Source organism: Sebastes fasciatus, chromosome 6, assembly GCF_043250625.1.
Source record: "Sebastes fasciatus isolate fSebFas1 chromosome 6, fSebFas1.pri, whole genome shotgun sequence".
In the NCBI taxonomy this organism is placed as follows: Eukaryota; Metazoa; Chordata; class Actinopteri; order Perciformes; family Sebastidae; genus Sebastes; species Sebastes fasciatus.
The window spans coordinates 25589954-25607319 of NC_133800.1; the positions used below are offsets into that span (position 1 = coordinate 25589954).

A 17366-nucleotide genomic window follows, 5' to 3' on the forward strand; every position below is an offset into this window, starting at 1 on the left:
TGCTATCCTTGTCAGTGTATAATAGTACACTTGGGTTACACATAGGCTTTAGAAACCAAGTTAAGATCTTATAAAATCATATACAGGATTTAATAGGGTTTCAATCTGGTTTAAAGTTGCTGGTAAGTTTGTGGACCTATGAAACATGGTTATTATTGCGACAATTTATTTCTCCCCTTTGCACTCTCCTCTGTTACACATGTAATACCCAACATGGCCAATAGGAGGAGATGCAGGACTAATGTAAAATATACTTTGTGCTTTCTTTATTTCACCATAGATATTTTACTGATTTCTTACCTTTATCCTAACCAGTCTGACATTTGTAATATTTAAGACCAATCTGAAATGATATACAAAGACGTATATGTTAGTTTCCCATTCAAACTTTTTTGACGTCAGACAGACTGTTCATTAAAGCCCGTAAATCAATGTTACACACTGTACCACTGAGCCACAGTACAAACCACAGCCTGCATTACATAATGTTCTTGGAGCAATGTGCACCTGAAGGGACAGAAACCAGCAGTTCAGATCTTTGTATGTGGCTTTCTTTTGTCACAGATTAACCTTAACATGAAAACTACAACACTGACTCAGTTAGTCGGTCCACAGATCGGGAGGAATGCCGCCAGTTAGGAGCTTCATGTGCCTCAGCATGTACGTCAATGTACCGCAAGAATGCTCCTATAACAACACACAATTATGACAATATGTAACCAACATGCATTAAGTTCAAGTTTGAAGATATCTTTCTTATGTAGTTGTATCTGTTCTATATATTATGTGATCTGTCAGTGGGTCCACCACTTTGATCCAGACTGAAATATCTCAACAACTATTGGATAGATTCATTCTAATCTTCAGAATCAGATATATTTGGCCGAGTACTACATGGAATTTGATTCCGGTTTTATGCAGCTCTCTCAATGTACTTACACAGAAGAGAAATAACAGCTGTAATCTTAATGACTTTGGTGATCCAGATGTTTCCTCTAGCACCACAATGAGGTATACATTTGTGGTTTTGAGTGAAATGTCTCCACAACTATTGGATGGACTGCCATTAAATTTTGTAAAGACAGTTATGGCCTCCTCAGAATGAATGAATGAATGAATTGTAAAAACCTTGATGATCCCCTGACTTTTTATCTAACGCCATGCTCACTTAAAAAAAAAGATATAATTTGTCCAATACTTTGGTTTAAAACAAAATAAACTAATGACATTCCCATCAGCCTCAGCTGTAGCCTACTTTATGTTTAGTGCTAAGTAGTAAATGTTAGCATGTTATCACACTAGAGGTGAGTATGGTAAACACGACAACATGAACACACTTGTAAAACTGCGGTAATTTGAGCCGCAGAGTGCAAAACCGTGGAACTGCCAGCCGCCTATGGTAAAGATGGCCTCTGAACGGGCCGAACGGCGTTACAACGGTTTTGCACTCGGCGGCTCACGTTACTGAAGTCTTGGAAAGGGAGGAGTGAGCGGAGGGGTACTCAGTTGGTTGCTATTTGCAACCACACCGCTAGATGTCGCCAAATCCTACACACTGTACCTTTTAATAGGAATTAAACTATTATGAGTCCTGTCATATATATGGCCTGAAAACAAGTTCCCCACATGTTTTTTAAAGCACAGTCAGACAAAGTTGGCCTCAATAAGGTCATCAGGTCACAGCAGGAGGCTCAGAAGAGGCTTCTCTGTTTCTCCTCACAGACATCTGCCACATAACTTACTGTACACTGAAACCTCACATCTGTATGAGAGTATCTGCCCAACGGCTAATGTACACATTAAAACATGCTGCTTTTTCCCCCCTAGTCTAAAAAATATACATTTATTATAACTGATCCAGACAGAAAGAGTTTTATTATAATTCCCTGTCACCAAGTTGCATGATGGTTTTTAAGGAGGCACCCTGTACTTTTCTGAAATTCATTGAATTCTTCGTGTTCTCAGTTTTCCTTCAGGCGTAACTAGTTTTTCCTCTTTGTGGACATTAATCCAGCACTTGTGTTGTCATATAAACACAATAATAATAAAATAAAAGCAGGACATAAACAAGCAGATATCAGAACATATTTAGTCTGAATCTGGAGATGATGATGCCAGTGTGCCAGATAGAGGTCATAGAGGTCAGCAGTAGTAAGTAGCAATCTAATGTACACAAACAAGTTAAGGTCAGTGAAAAGTGAATGTGTTCATTTGTGATCTTGGTAACATTACTTACATGTGGATAATTTGTAAGGAAGATTTTATGCACATTAAAGGTTCTCTATCTGATATCCGGAGCTTTAATATAGATGTGGCTGCATCTGCTACCGCATCCGGTGCCTGCTTGACACCAACTGCTACCATCATTAATTAACTACGTCTGTACGAGGGACTACCAAGGCTAACGAGGGACTACCAACACTTAGTGACAAAGTGGCAGCCTGGAGAATGACACTTCTCGGTCACTGCCAAAGACATCAAGAACTCCAGGCAAGCATGCTGATGCTGCGGGAACCAACGCACGGGCATCGATCACAGGGACGTCCCACACCAACTTACATGGACGTACTGAGGAGAGATGCTGGACAGTGCTGGCGAGCTAGCCAGATGTATGGTGGACTGAGACAGCTGGAAGCTCCGCTTCAAAGCCCGTCTGAGGACGACCCAATGATATCAATTCCGATAGATGTATTATCACTCTTTCCATCCACCACTATTGGTTTTGTGTTATCAGTCCTACTTGTATTAGCTATTACAGCTGCTAGGCTACTATTGTGCCTGCTTCCCTCTCTTTCTTCTCTCTCTCTCTCTCTCTCTCTCTCTCTCTCTCTCTCTCTCTCTCTCTCTCTCTCTATCTCTCTATCCCCCCAGCCGGTCTCGGCAGATGGACACTATAAAAAAATAAATTGAATTGAATTGAAATAAATTATTGTCTATGTATAGGTATAGAGGAGAAATGTCTACCTGAGTAGAGAATGAAGTCTTTCTCTCTTTGTGTGTTGTAATCTGAGCTTCTATCAGCTTTGTTGACATCGCCGGGCCGGCCATGAGTGTCTTTTAGTGCATGTGAGCGTGCCACACTGGCTGGCCGCTCTACGCTGCTCTCATATGCTGGTTAAGCTGCCAACACATGATCAGCGGTTAAATTGCTCTGCGCTGGCTGTGCCTCTGTTTTCCTATGGGGGAGAGCGGTGCTGAGGTAGAAGTGATACCCTTGGCGTGGCGCATAACTCGAAAATCGCCACTGAGCGTTGCATTTAAAGTTTTAATTATTTCAGCTTTGACCTTGGATGTTGTTGACCTTTCAAAGTGCAACCAATGAGATAACAGCCACAACTGTTGATGTTGCATAGAAACAGTAAATGCCGTTCCCTGCGCACTTTTCAATGACATATTATACCTGCGCTGCGCTTTGCCTCTGCGAGGCTTTGTGCCCTATACCACACAGTTAGCGAAAAGCAAATTTCTTATCATGTGAAAGCAGATTAACAGCTGATAACGTCGTCCCGACTGACGGCGTCGTCGCAGAAGCATAGGGCCCATTCTCCGGTTCCCCCCCAGGTTAGCTCTGTCAGCACTGTTGCCGTTGTTTGCACTGTTAGCTGCAAGCTGCCGGCTCACCTGTTGCCATGTTGAGAGCTGTGTGGAGGCAATAGACATGCTCTGAATATCTAATATTTGAGAAACAACAAACTCAAAACTTTATTGACAATAAAATCCTCACTGGTGTTAAAATAAGATCCGAGAAGACGTTAATATTACAGAGAAATAAGGAGGAAACTTTAGAGACTGAAGAAAATAAAGATATTATGTGGAAGGATGGAACTTAACATCCCAACTTTTGTTGGCATCAATAACACTGCAGCTTACACTAAACGGCAATGATCAAAATGAACCTAACAAATAAAAAAATTAATAAGTTGCTCCATTACAAAAATGCTAAATAACAATAACACTACAATTAAATTATAAAATAGACTATTGCCACTGTGAACATTATTAGTTGACTAACTGGGAAGCCTTCTGATAATAAAATCTTAATATTAATAAAATTATAATTTTGCACATTTTTAATGTCGTGATGTGGCTTGAGGGAACTTCAGAGCAAAGCTTTGAGGTGGAACTACGTTTCCTGGAACAATTTTACATCAAAGACATGAGCTGGCACAAAATAAAACCCTGCGGAGACAACAGGGATCATAACAGGAGCATCATCGAACACATTTCAAACTACAAAGGGCCAACAAGCTGATGCAAAAACCTTTCAAATCCATCCTGAAAGGGAAAATCAAGTCAAACTGAATTTGAAGTAAAGCTGGAGAGTATCGGGTCCATCATGTTATGCTGTCATATAACCCGTCCCTCTCTCAACTGTGCTGCCATTTTTTCCATAAATAAAAATGGTCTTACATGGTGGAAAAACATGGAAATGCTGACATACATTGGGATTTAAATGTGTAAAACAGCAGATGTTTTGCATTATACACTCATGTATGAGGGACAATCCCTTCTCACAGCAATTTGTCTCAGATATGTCGTACTGATGTTAGCCTTAACAATATTTTGTGTTATGAATAAAAACATAAAACGTTGTTTTGAGAACAAGTTTAAACTTGTGGAAAATTTAAGTATAGTGAAAATAAAAGCACATGAAAGACGTCTCTTACACATTCAGGTAAACAACATGTTGTTTATCTTGAAATAGCCGTCGTCAGAAAGGACATTTTGTCTGACCAAAAAAAAAAAAAAGTTGAAATGCGTCTTGTACAGTTGTCTGTTTAATTCTTTAATTTTTGTAAAGCATATAAAGATGCTCAGGCCAAATTGGCTATAATAATAAATATTATAAAATAAAAATAAAATAATTATAAAACACAGAAATATAGTTGCAGCAGTGAAACCAGACATACCACAAAAGATAATAAACCACTTACTTACTTAACATCATCAATATACTCTATATTGTCTTTTATAATCATCTTTACAAAAGAAATGATAGAAATTCTGCTTAATATAACTGATAATTACGATGTAATGTTGGTTTTATTAGATAAACATGTTTATTAGGGCTGTCAAAGTTAATGCAATAATAATGTGTTAACGCAAATTCGTTTTAACGCTATTCATTTCTTCAAAGCATTAATGCTACTTCCAATTTTAGGTAGTAGCTCCAAACTTGCGCTAAATTTTGGCGAAAAAAAACCTGTCATGGCCATTCTCAAAGGGGTCCCTTGACCTCTGACCTCCAGATATGTGAATGAAAATGGGTTCTTATGATTTGAGCATTTTTTTTATGCTAAATGCAGTACCTGTGAGGGTTTCTGGACAATATTTGTTATTATTTTGTGTTGTTAATTGATTTTCAATAATAAATATATACATACATTTGCATAAAGCAAGCATATTTGTCCACTTTCATGTTGATAAGAGTATTAAATACTTTAAGGTACATTTTGAACAGATACAAAATGTGCGATTAATTTGCATTTAATCATGATTAACTACGGACAATCATCGGTTAATCATGATTAAATATTTTAATCGACAGCCCTAATATTTATATCTTTATAAATAAGGAACACTTTATCCAAATGTCCCAATACTCACAATGCATTTATGATGTTTTTGAAACATAAATATACAAATATAAAACATTATTAATAGAAAATAAAGGATTTGTCTCAGTAGTATCTGTGTGAAATACCTTAATTTAATATCTTTTTAGTGAATCTCCCATAAGACAAGTATGTTTTAAAGCATATGTTTAAGATGTACAGGACATTTGAAACTTATTTACAGAACTAAATCATTATGAAATCAAGTTAGATGGTGCAGACAGATGACGTCTCTCAGACAACACATTCACATGACAGCAGACGTCGCTCTCCAGGCTGTGTTTTGACAATAACCCCTATAACTTTCCAGTAAGCATCAGGTATCGGCACGTGTCTTACTGTACACCTGAAACATTAGACATCCCAAGCAGGTTGTGCTTAAAGTTGTTTTTCATACAGGTTAAATGTTACTCTCCAGTTACTGAATATAATCCAGTCTAAGTTTGAGAAACGTGAGCTCAGTGCATCGTTAGAATAAAATGTTACACAGCAACCAAGGTTAGTGTGTAGACGGTCAAAGGGCGGCCAAGAATTCCCAGTCGAGTGAAAAAACATGTCTCGTCTGAGTGTTACGTAACACCAAAGACAAGCTTTCTTTGCTTTTGAATAACTGAACATTAATGGCGTCACTGCATACTTCTTTTCAAGTGTGCTATACTCAACTGAAAGTGAAAATAATATCATGATGTTAATATGAACAAGATATGGAAAAGTGTGCACAGCTCAATGCATTGCAAAGACAACACTTAAGACATGTAAAATCAATAACTTAATTTGACTCCACCAAAAACTGATAAACAATCAGCTCTATTACAAACAATCTAACATTTCTTTTAAGCTTCACAATCAATACTTAATATTAACAAGATCAAATGACTGGTTTTCAGCACTATAAACCCTTTTAAATTACACAGAGAGCCCCTCTAACTCTATAGAGCTTCTTGGCCGCCTTTAGCTCATTGTTTTGATGTTACGGCTCATTTATTGTATGTTCAGTCTCACCGCTGTCAGCAAACAAGCTCTGATTAACCCATTAATCTGGGTTCAATAGGTTTATGAGTTTCAATTTTGAACTATTTTACAATTAATGATTGTTTTCATTATGGATGAATCTGCCGATTAATTTCTCCATTAATCGATTGATTGTTTGGTTTGTCAAAATTCTGAAAACTGTGAGAAGTTCCCCAAAGAAACACCTTCACAATGTTTGTGTTTTGTCCAACCAAACCTCAAAACTATTAAAAAGCCTAATTAAAATAATGAAATTAATTTTAAAAAGCAAATGTCCACATTTACCATGCATAATGAGTAATTTATCAATGAATTCAATGTTACAACCTGGGAGGTGTTTAAAACCACCAGGTCGAAAATAAAAATAGGTATGTTTTGAGGTGATGGTCTACTTCACCTCAGAATTTGTGTTTTATTCAATTTAAGCTTCTATCCTAGCTTTTATTTTTAGCTTGTTTTTTTCTAATCTTTAATGTTTTAATGTTTTTATAACTGTTTTAATTATGTCTTAATGTTCTTTTGCATTTTGTCGCAATGTTCTTGAATGTTTATGTAAAGCACTTTGAATTGCCCTGTTGTTGAAATGTGTTATACAAATAAAGCTGCCTTGCCTTGCCTTACTTTGTTTTATGCTGACCTTTTTTTTTTAAAAAAAAAAACTTAATTGTAAAAATATACAAATATTCCAGACATGTACTCAATATAAATGTAGAGTCAGGAATATGACAACAGAAATCATAATGACAATTAATAAATTGAATAAGCTTCAGGAAAAAAATAACAAGGGAAAAAAGTACATTATTCTTCTTTAAAGAATTCACTATAGGACAGTTTTATTGCTCATTTTAGTGGTTATAAGTTTGAGTTTAAATATATTCTTTAAATTTATATAATGGCATTTCTGCATTTGTGTATGAACAATTTGAGTAAGTTCACAATGAATTAAATAAGTTATCTTGATCATGTTAAAAATATAAAATGATATTTGCTTTCAATTTCAATATTATTATGAGTTTTACACAACATATAATCTGTCATTTATGCCGACTTTACCAAGATGGCCGTGCTTGTAATGACCTCGAATACGTGAAACCAGCAGCCCCCTTACTTGTCGAGAAAACATAAAGTGCTAATAAAAAAACAGGTAAGATTTACCCTGCAGTTGGTCACACAGGGGCTACTGGTAAACACACCCATTCATCTTTTTTATATATATTGTACTATATTGGTGGATTTTCCTGTTTTGCAGTAGGTTAACTTCGCCTGAAAGAGTTAATGAGTGGTAGTTGAACCTGTTATGGATGGATAATCTAAAGGGCTAATCTTGCCACGTTGCCTCCAACAGATGGCGCTGTAGATTCAAAATACTTCATAAATAAATAAATAAACAATCCCAGCAAGTGTCTCATAAAAAGACACATCAATTATCCTGTAATACATTGTAGAGAACTGCTGGACAAATATCACTGAGGAACTATAATAGTTTAAGAATATTACAGGAATGCTTTATTTGTATAATTTGGGATTAAAAAAACACATTATTGTTATTGTTAATATTATTTATTTATTCATATTTATATAATTATTGCATTATTTTTTCAGTGCCACAGATAGCTTTATGGCCAGAATATATAAATAAATAAACAAAAATGTATTAAAAATCAATTTTATTTAAAGAACCCTTTCTCAAGTTTTGTTTTTCAATAATTTAACACGCTTATGTCTGGACTATTTATTTAATTATTGTTGTATGCAGCCTATGGTTCAAGTTTCAAGTTTATTTGTCATATGCATTTAAAAGTACAGTGTACAGTGAAATGCAATGAAATGCATTTTACTCTGGCTCTCTCTCAGCCCTTAAAATCTATAAATAGTACACTAGATAAATACTACAATAAATAAGACAATACCTGAGAATAAAATTATAAAACAACCTAAAAACATCCATAAAACAATCTACAGCTCTGCATTCATGTAGTGCTACTGTTCAGTAGTCTGACCACCTATGAGGGTCAAAAACTGTCTCTGAGGCGAGAGGTCTGAGCTCAGTTCAGGTTCAGTACGATTTTATCAGCTTCATTCATTTTTTTTTATTGATTTTAACTTAACAAAACTTTTCTTTTTGTTTATTTATTTTTTTAATAATGTCCACAGATTGCTGCTTCATGTTGAACTGTGTGTGTTCAAGCAGTAATGGGTGGTGGAGGAGGTGGCAAAGTGATGATGGTGCAGCAGCAGTGCAGCAGTTTGACCTCCCACTGGAGGAGTGGCGTTGACAGAAGGACGGTCCAGTCCAGCAGATAGAGGCGGCAGCATGCTGAGCCGCAGTCGGTGCAAACAAATGCCTCATACAAACTCACCCGAGCTGTGGAAGTAGACTTCTTTACCTTTATGCCACCGCAGGGGAGACAACAAGAGCCAAAGACCAAAACCACAGCGGTAAGTCTGCAAGTTATTGACAACTAACTGTGTTTCTTCTTCTCCTGCAGGCCTCGTGTGTCAAGACGCAACATAAATCACCATACTGTCAATTCTCCTTGCAGCGTGTCACCGGTGACTTCATGACTTTAGCGACTTTATCGTGCTTTTATGTCACTTTTTTAAATGCATTTTTCGAGTCATGCAATCTGCGTTTATTGAGACAATTTATGGCACGATTAAAGGGTGGCTTGTGCGTAAATACGCAGCTGGAGAGTGTGTTTTCTTTTGGTTAAACGCTTTGTTAGTGTGATTTATGATGCTGTTTCAAACTCCTGTGATGTTCACTAATAGGGATTATAAAGTGTTGTTCAGTAAAGTGTCCTGAAATTGATCACAGGATTACTTCTGTTATTGCATTTGGTGCACAAAGAGAGTGTTTGCATTATATTTGTTTTTTTTTTGTTGTTTTTTTTAAGTTTTCCTGTTGCACTCCTGTGATCATATTTTTGCTGCATTGTGTTTTTAAATCAATCAAATCATTATTTTTTTTGGACCCATAATAAGTCTTACTGTGATACCTGTGCTGTGTAATATCCTTCAGATATTTCTCATGTAAGGTGTTCCTGTTTCTTACAGAGACTTTAATTTCAGTCTATCACTTTGGTTGTGAAAAACTCTGTGTGTGTGTGTGTGTGTGTGTGTGTGTGTGAGTGTGTGTGTGTGTGAGTGTGCGTTGAGTCCACATAGAGCAAAAAGAAATGACCTCTCCGTGTGTTACTTTGTCAGGTCAAGCATCAGCAGCCGCTCCGGTGATCCGCTCTGCTCAGAGCATTCAGTAAGGAGATTTATCACACGCAACCTGAAGACATGAGCAGCAGCAGCAAGAAGTAAGTGACTTCAACAGGCTTTACAGGAGTGCTTAGTTTTCACTCTATGCAGAGCTACTTGACCATTACATAAATCGAGTAAGGCACACCTGTTTGTTGTAGAAGAGCCTGTAAACAGCTACTTAATATAAGGAGGAATAAATGCTTAGAGATCAGGTGCACTTCAGGAACAAGTGGTTCAGTAATGAGGCTGACAAGTTGCAAACATGTGCTCTGGCTGCCAAGAAGGTGAAATTTAACTAATCATTTCGAACACTGCTTTCAGACAGTCGTAGCTGGCTGTATTTCAAGTTAATATACAATCATATCTGGTGTAAATGTGCTACTTGCCTGAGGAACCTCCTCTGTATAGGCAAACTACGCCCGGCTGGACATTAACAAACACCTTAAAGGTCATTTAAAGTTTGAATATGTTAAAGTTTAAGCGTAAAAGACATGAACAGCCATGTAATTGCTTTGCAAGGATCCTAACCCCGGAGGAAAACCTATACCTCAGATACGATTGTGTGTACGCTAGAGTGACCCTAAACATGCCACCTTTTGTTTCTCTTATGCTGCACAATCACAGCTAAACAGGCTTTATTGATTTATCTGCACAGCTTTTAGAAGAGGACTACTACCAAAACCGGTCAATAGATCTTTTAACTTGCGGGCAATCAGTATCCCAGGTGACACTGCCTCATTGTGACTCTGCGTTTTTCTGGTTGCTGTCAGAAAGCCACCACCAAAGGTTATCCCCCGCTGATGCAAAAGAAACACACCCCGCAAGAGTTTGAATTAATCAACCATCTGTGTCCTCTGTAGTCTCGGCTCATTTGTTTGATTTTACGATACACAGCAGGCTCTTGTTGAAAAATCAGTTCATCTGTTACCGTAATAATGCAGATATCCTCAAGCAAAGTGCTGCTAATAGGTAAAAAACTCCAAAAAGGGGGAAAAAGCAGATATTAAAATGAAGGAAAATGAGTCAAAACAGCCATAATAGCATTCATTGAGTTTCCCATGTGGCCGTCATTCATTTAGAGTCGGCAGTGGGAACTTGTGGTGTAATTTGTGTGAAAATTACTAAGAAACAAAGCTTTGAATTTCTACCCCATGAACAGTGAAAACTGCTGTCAGACGAAAGCCCGGTGTGTCTATCATTTAACAAAAACTGTAATTGTGTGTTTATTGTTTGGAGAAAACTCTTTGAGGTGCAGTGAAATCTGATATCTGATGACATTCTGTCTTCATTGCACGAGGGGATTTGACTTTGCAAACTCGATAGGAGTACGGGATACTAGATACGTGACCTGGACATATTAATTCATATCTCATGCAATGACTACACCAGATACTGTATAGCATAATAACACAGTCCGGATGCCTGCAGGCTGTTTGATGTTTCCATGGTTTGGACACACAGTCGACTGTTGCATCAGCTCAGGTACAGACAGGAGAACAATCTCCAAACAGATAGTGAATGTAGGCTAACATGCAGATTACTGTATGCCCTACAAGGACAGGGAGACTGATACGTTATCTGTGACATGAAAGACAGATAGCAGCTAATACACAATGAAGAGTGCAAAGTAACAGCTTGTCAAGTTTTGATTGCTTGCACTGCTTGTAATAAGGTTGTCGGAAGGTTTAGCTATTGATAATCAATATGCACATAACTTAATATATTGATTAAAGGTAAAATCCACCTTTAAATACTTTTACACTCTTAAAAGCAGAGGTGTTGGTGGTGTAATGTGCATTCCAATTTCCTCTTATTCATGGTAAATTAATAAATGTCTTGTGCAGCTGAAAGGGATTTTGATGGTAGACATTGTTTCAGTGATCTAAAACATAAAAGGCAGAGGTGAGACCAAAAAAGTTTTTTCTACATCAGAACAAATCCCAAGTAAACATCCAAGCTTAGATCAAGTCAGTCACAAGTCCTGAACGCTGGCATCAAATCTTTAACAAGTAACATTGTATCGTCAATTTTGTACGTCAGTGTCACTCGAAACAAACGTAGAAGTAGAAGTACATTAAGGTCACAATGATTGTTGAACATAAGAGAAAAAAGTTACTCAGCATTGAGGCCTTTTGATTTGAGAGAATAATCAAAGATTTGAACAAACACCTTTGTGTTTTCTTTTTGCGTTCTGTGGCAAAATCTATTTCTGAATTGAGGCTTTGTGCTGCGAAGTACAAGAAGCCAATATCGGCAGCCTGCAGAGTACACAAGCATTTGAAGATTTTGCACCATCACAGTGTTTGTAGTCCTAATGCTTAATCTGCTGGTTTTGCGTTAAAGCCATTGAATGCACACATTATTAAAACATGGGCTTGATTTATTATCAAATCTAGCAGTTTAACACTATGTAAAGAGTGTTATATCCCTAACAGTTTCTTTGATTACACTATAATCTTTAAAGCCAAAGTTTAATCGTGTTAATATCAAAAACCAGAAACTCTGCCGACTAATTTACAGTATATTACTCTTTTCATTCTGCTACTGAAATGGCTCTCCAAACATTCATTATTCTGATAAATTTGCCTCAAATTAAAAGCTTAATTTGAGGAAAAAAAGAAGAGTTCAGGAAAAGGTACATGTGATCATCATGCAGGGAAACTTAACAATCTGCAGGTAGAAGCAAGTTGGAAAAGATGTGTTGTAAATTGTCTGCTGTGCAGTGTTTTGATAAAGGGGTGTAAAGCATTCTGGGAAATGTAGGAAATCACGTATGTTAATGTAGAAACAGGGCAAGGGTGACAATGTAAAATAAAAAAATAAGTCTTTGTTTTTGATCATAAAGTAACTCCTTGAATGCACATAACATCACAAATTGTTTATATGCAACAATGACACTATTTTTTAGTCTCACATCATATCCAAAGCATAAACCTTGATTAAGTTCACTAAAACATGTTGTTGTCCTCTTCTTCTCTGACAACATGTTAAGTTCAGTGTAGAAATACACCTTAGGTGCAGACGTGTGTGGGCGGTCAGCTCAGGCAGAGTGAAGTTTGGCCTGTTATGTCCATGATTGTTCCATAGGTGGCAATGGAGAAGTAGGAAGGCCGGTATTAGTGGGGTAGCTGGTGAAGTCCAGAGATAAAAGATCTCCGCTGTTAACTGTGGTCGAATGAATCATGGTGTTGTTTTAAAGCTCTTTACAAGATGACCCAGAGACAACAGAGCTCAACATCTTGTTTCTTGTTAAAATGCTTTTGAGTAATCAATCAGCCTACTGAATTGGAATTTTATGTAATATTATGAAATTGACAAAGCTTTTGTTTCAGTAGGAATCAAAACTTTCTTCAGAATTTAAAGGTGGCATTTCAATATAATTTTACCTTTTTATAAAAGACTAAAATGTAGATATTTAACTTCAGTTTAGGAGAAATATACTTTTAGTTGCAGTGACTATAACATACTGTATACTGGAAGTAATAGGGCTGCAATTAACGATTTGTTCATTATTTTTTCTCTGTTCATTATTTTTCTCGATTAATCGATTAGTTGTTTGGTCTATAAAAAGGTGAAAAATGTAGGTCAGTGTTTCCCAAAGCCCAAGATGACGTCCTCAAATGTCTTGTTTTGTCCACAACTCAAATATATTCAGTTTATTGTCACACAGAAGTAAAGAAACCAGAAAATATTCACATTTAAGAAGCTGGAATTTTTCTTAAAAAATTACTCAAACCGATTAATCGATTATCAAAATAGTTGGCGACTAATTTAATTAGTCGACTAATTTAATTAGTCGACTAATTAAATTAGTCGTTGCAGCTCTAAGTTTCAGTGTGTTTTTGGAAATGACAAAAAAACTTGAGCAGCTTTATTTCTAGAATAATTGTATTTTGTTTGAGTTCAATCGCTCTCAAAACTAAACACAGGAAGTGTTCCAGTGTTATTTTTTACTTCACCAGTGTTGATTGGAGAGTTGTTTGTCCACACATAGAGCTGATTTAGTCACAGTGTGATTGCTCAAAACCATCAGCAAGTGTAAAAAATCAACTCTGATTGCATAGAAATACTGGAAGAGTTTTTATTTTATTCCTCAGAGCTAAAATAACACGGATGATTTGGCAGTGGTGGGATTGTTGCAAACAGACTTTTCTTCCTGTTCTGTCTTTGTAACTTTTCAGCTCTGATGAGCTGAATCTATTAGTATGTGTGACATGAAGATTATTGATGCAGTGAGTGGAGAATGTCTTCTTGTGAGCAAGACGCTGAATCCCGACCAGCTGGAAGAGTACTCTTCTGCAGCTGACCTTTGACCTCTGAGCACTCTGTGTCCAGGGTATCCCCCCTGTCATTTTACTCAGCCCATGCTGTCCAGTCCACTTTGACCTAGAATGGTCTGAGTTGATTTGAAGAACATTACTGAAGGTATTAATGACATTATCATATCAAATGTATATCCCAGAACAGTAATACGGTAACAACAATAAATGACTGCCTCATAAAACACAACATAATTATTGATATCTGAATGGACAAAACCTTCACAGTATTAATCATCTCCTAGTACTAATATTACTAATAATTATCAATAATATTATCAAAGAAGCTCTGATTTCTGGGGGCAAATCTGACTCAAAATCACAGATTTTTTTAATCATATAATTATGACAATTATGAACATTTGAACTAATCTGTAACAAAACAAAAAATGTTGCGATTGTTTCACAAAACAAACCAATATGTCTGTGATCCCATTAGGATAAACCTGGGGCTTTTATGCTTCGATTGACAGCGGATAGCACTGCTAACTCTGTTAATCCTGACAAAGTTTAAAATGTAAATATGTAAATTAGCTGCTTGTGTAAAATACTTCAGGGATTTCTTGATTGCATGCAAGTAGCTGACGGTACTGTGCTGCCATCACGACAAAAACAAATAAACAAAACTCCCTTCCAGCTACGGAGCCAGTCTGAAAGCAACATATTTCAATCCTTTTTTACACGTCGATGTTTGTTGGGAAACAGTACGGCTTGTTTGAGGAGAGGATGAAGGTGTCTGGAGTCGTCCTGGAGAGAGCAGCGGAGGCTCCGACACGCCGGCCTGTTGCGGGCTTCTGTGTGTGTTGTCACTTAAGTAAAGCCGGCGTAATCCTGTAAGGGCGGATGAGTAGACAGACATGTGATGCCCCACTTGTTTCTTAGGTGGAGGGTGGTGGAGAGAGGGGGCTGGCAGGCATTACCGACCAGATGGAGAGGCTTTGTAGTGTGTGTGGGCGTATGGCTGATTAGACACAACACTAACTGATACTTTTTCAGATGGTTATTTCCCCCCTCAATAATAAAACACAACACCTTGATTCAGTGTCTAACAGGTGAAGTGTGGACAGATCCAGATCTCGATGAGTTCAAGTCTCAGTCAGTCTTTTTGCGCGTGACCAGCACCAGTCACTCAATTAGCAGAGACTTCCTGTCCTCTCCCTCACCCCCCTCCGCCAGATTAAATCCACTCCATCGTACCAATCGACTGCGCACTTTGCCCTACTCAAAGACGACACACATTCACACACTTGGGGGTAGTTTACTTACTGAGAAGCAGATCTTAAGGTGCTATCAATGTGCTTTTAATGGGTGGAGATGAGCGCCACCAGCAACACCAGACTGAGCCCCAGCCCCTCCAATTTACTACAGGTGAACGAGCCGAAGCGCTATGGCTCCATGTTGTCTCTGAAGGAGAAGTGTGAGCAGTCTTTCTTCCTCTTTTACTACTACAGGATGGAGGATGAGGCGGTGCTGGACCGGGGGGCGTCCTTACTCAAGCACATCTGCGACGAGGAGGAGGTCGAGGGTAAGTTTACCTGTTCCTGTGACACTTTAATTTCTCTACATGTGATCAAAAGAGTCTTATTTTACCTTCCATGTGATGTAGACGGCAATGCAATAGAAACACAAATGGCAGGAAACATGGTGCATTATAAATATTTCTCCAAGGTTTAACTTCTTTATGAAATATTTTTTTAGTTCCTAAAACCTCAGAGAAGTACCTGAAGTGTTTTTCTTAAACAACTTAGTTCCTCTGAATTGACTTCTCCAAAGCAAGGGCATCCATTGAGGGAAACAGGAAGGACCTCATTTAACCTTTCAGAGACTGATTTTCACACACTTCCTGCACATACACCCTGAAGCTCACCTGTTCAACAAGCTGGCATGAGAGAGATGTAGAACACGGAGCATGTCGTCATGTGTTTACCTCACTAATCCCCTCAAAGACCTACAGGACAAGAAAGAGAAAGGAAAAAAAACTTTCTGTACGCTAAAATGTCTTTAACGAGTGCCTACTGATAATCTGTAAGGAGTAAAACTAATATAGTAATGTTAAAGTTCTATAATATTCTATTGGCATGTTTTTAAATTCAGGCTGTCAAAGTTAACGCGATAATAACATATTAATTTGTGTAAACGCCTCTAATTTCTGTAACACATTAACACAACTTGTGATTTTTAGGTTGTAGTGGGCTCAGTTTTAAAGCTTGTTGTGAAGGAGGTTAAATAACGCTCCAAACTTACACTAATTTTTGGCGAGGGAAAACTGGCATGGCCATTTTCAAAGGGGTCCCTTGACCTCTGACCTCAAGATATGTGAATGAAAATGGGTTCTATGGGTACCCACGAGTCTCCCCTTTACAGACATGCCCACTTTATGATAATCACATGCAGTTTGGGGCAAGTCATAGTCAAGTCAGCACACTGACACACTGACAGCTGTTGTTGCCTGTTTGGCTTGAGTTTGCCATGTTATGATTTGAGCAGATTTTTTATGCTAAATGCAGTACCTGTGAGGGTTTCTGGACAATATTTGTTATTGTTTTGTGTTGTTAATTGATTTCCAATAATAAGTATATACATACATTTGCATAAAGCCGCATATTTGCCCACTCCCATGTTGATGAGAGTATTAAATACTTGACAAATCTCCCTTCAAGGTTAATTTTGAACAGATAAAAAAGGCGTGATTAATTTGCGGTTAACTACGGACAATCATGCGACTAATTGCGATTAAATATTTTAATCGAATGACAGCCCTATTTTAAATGGATTAATGCCACCAGGGAATTTACAGTAATTAAACGGCAAATGTTTGAATTTGTCATCACAGTGAACTGTATATTTTTATTTCACAAGTGATTTATATAATCTTATTTTTATGGCAGATTTCCAAATTGAGTGAACCTAGCAGACAAGCATGTTAAAGTTTCTCCTTGTAGTTGTATTTCTAAATTTTCTTTCCCGATATATGCAGCATTTCTCTCATTTCGGACCAAACCGCTGTAGAACCAGCTAATTACAAAATTGATTCAGTGGTCCATTTAAATTTTTTTCAAAAGTCAAACTCTCCTTGCTGCTCATGATGCCTCTTGTTGCCTCAGAGCAAGGATAGGTTTACGTGGTGATGACCTTAACCTGCACCCAACTTCACAGGTTTCTTGGTTCT

General features: G+C 37.4%; 1 protein-coding gene across 7 annotated transcripts in view; it reads left to right on the forward strand.

The window, feature by feature from the left end:
- The first annotated feature begins 8862 nt into the window (after positions 1–8862).
- slc4a4a (solute carrier family 4 member 4a) overlaps positions 8863–17366 on the forward strand; it is a 61574-nt gene continuing 53070 nt past the window's right edge. For 4 of the 7 annotated variants that reach the window (XM_074638796.1, XM_074638798.1, XM_074638802.1 and 1 more), the window contains exons 1-3: positions 8863–9065; positions 9834–9934; positions 15649–15722. In XM_074638796.1, the coding sequence (XP_074494897.1) occupies positions 9915–9934; positions 15649–15722 (94 nt within the window). In that variant the 5' untranslated portion in view covers positions 8863–9065; positions 9834–9914. Of the gene's footprint in view, positions 9074–9833; positions 9935–15648; positions 15723–17366 lie in introns of all 7 variants that reach the window. The other 3 variants (XM_074638797.1, XM_074638799.1, XM_074638801.1) reach the window with 3 other exon arrangements.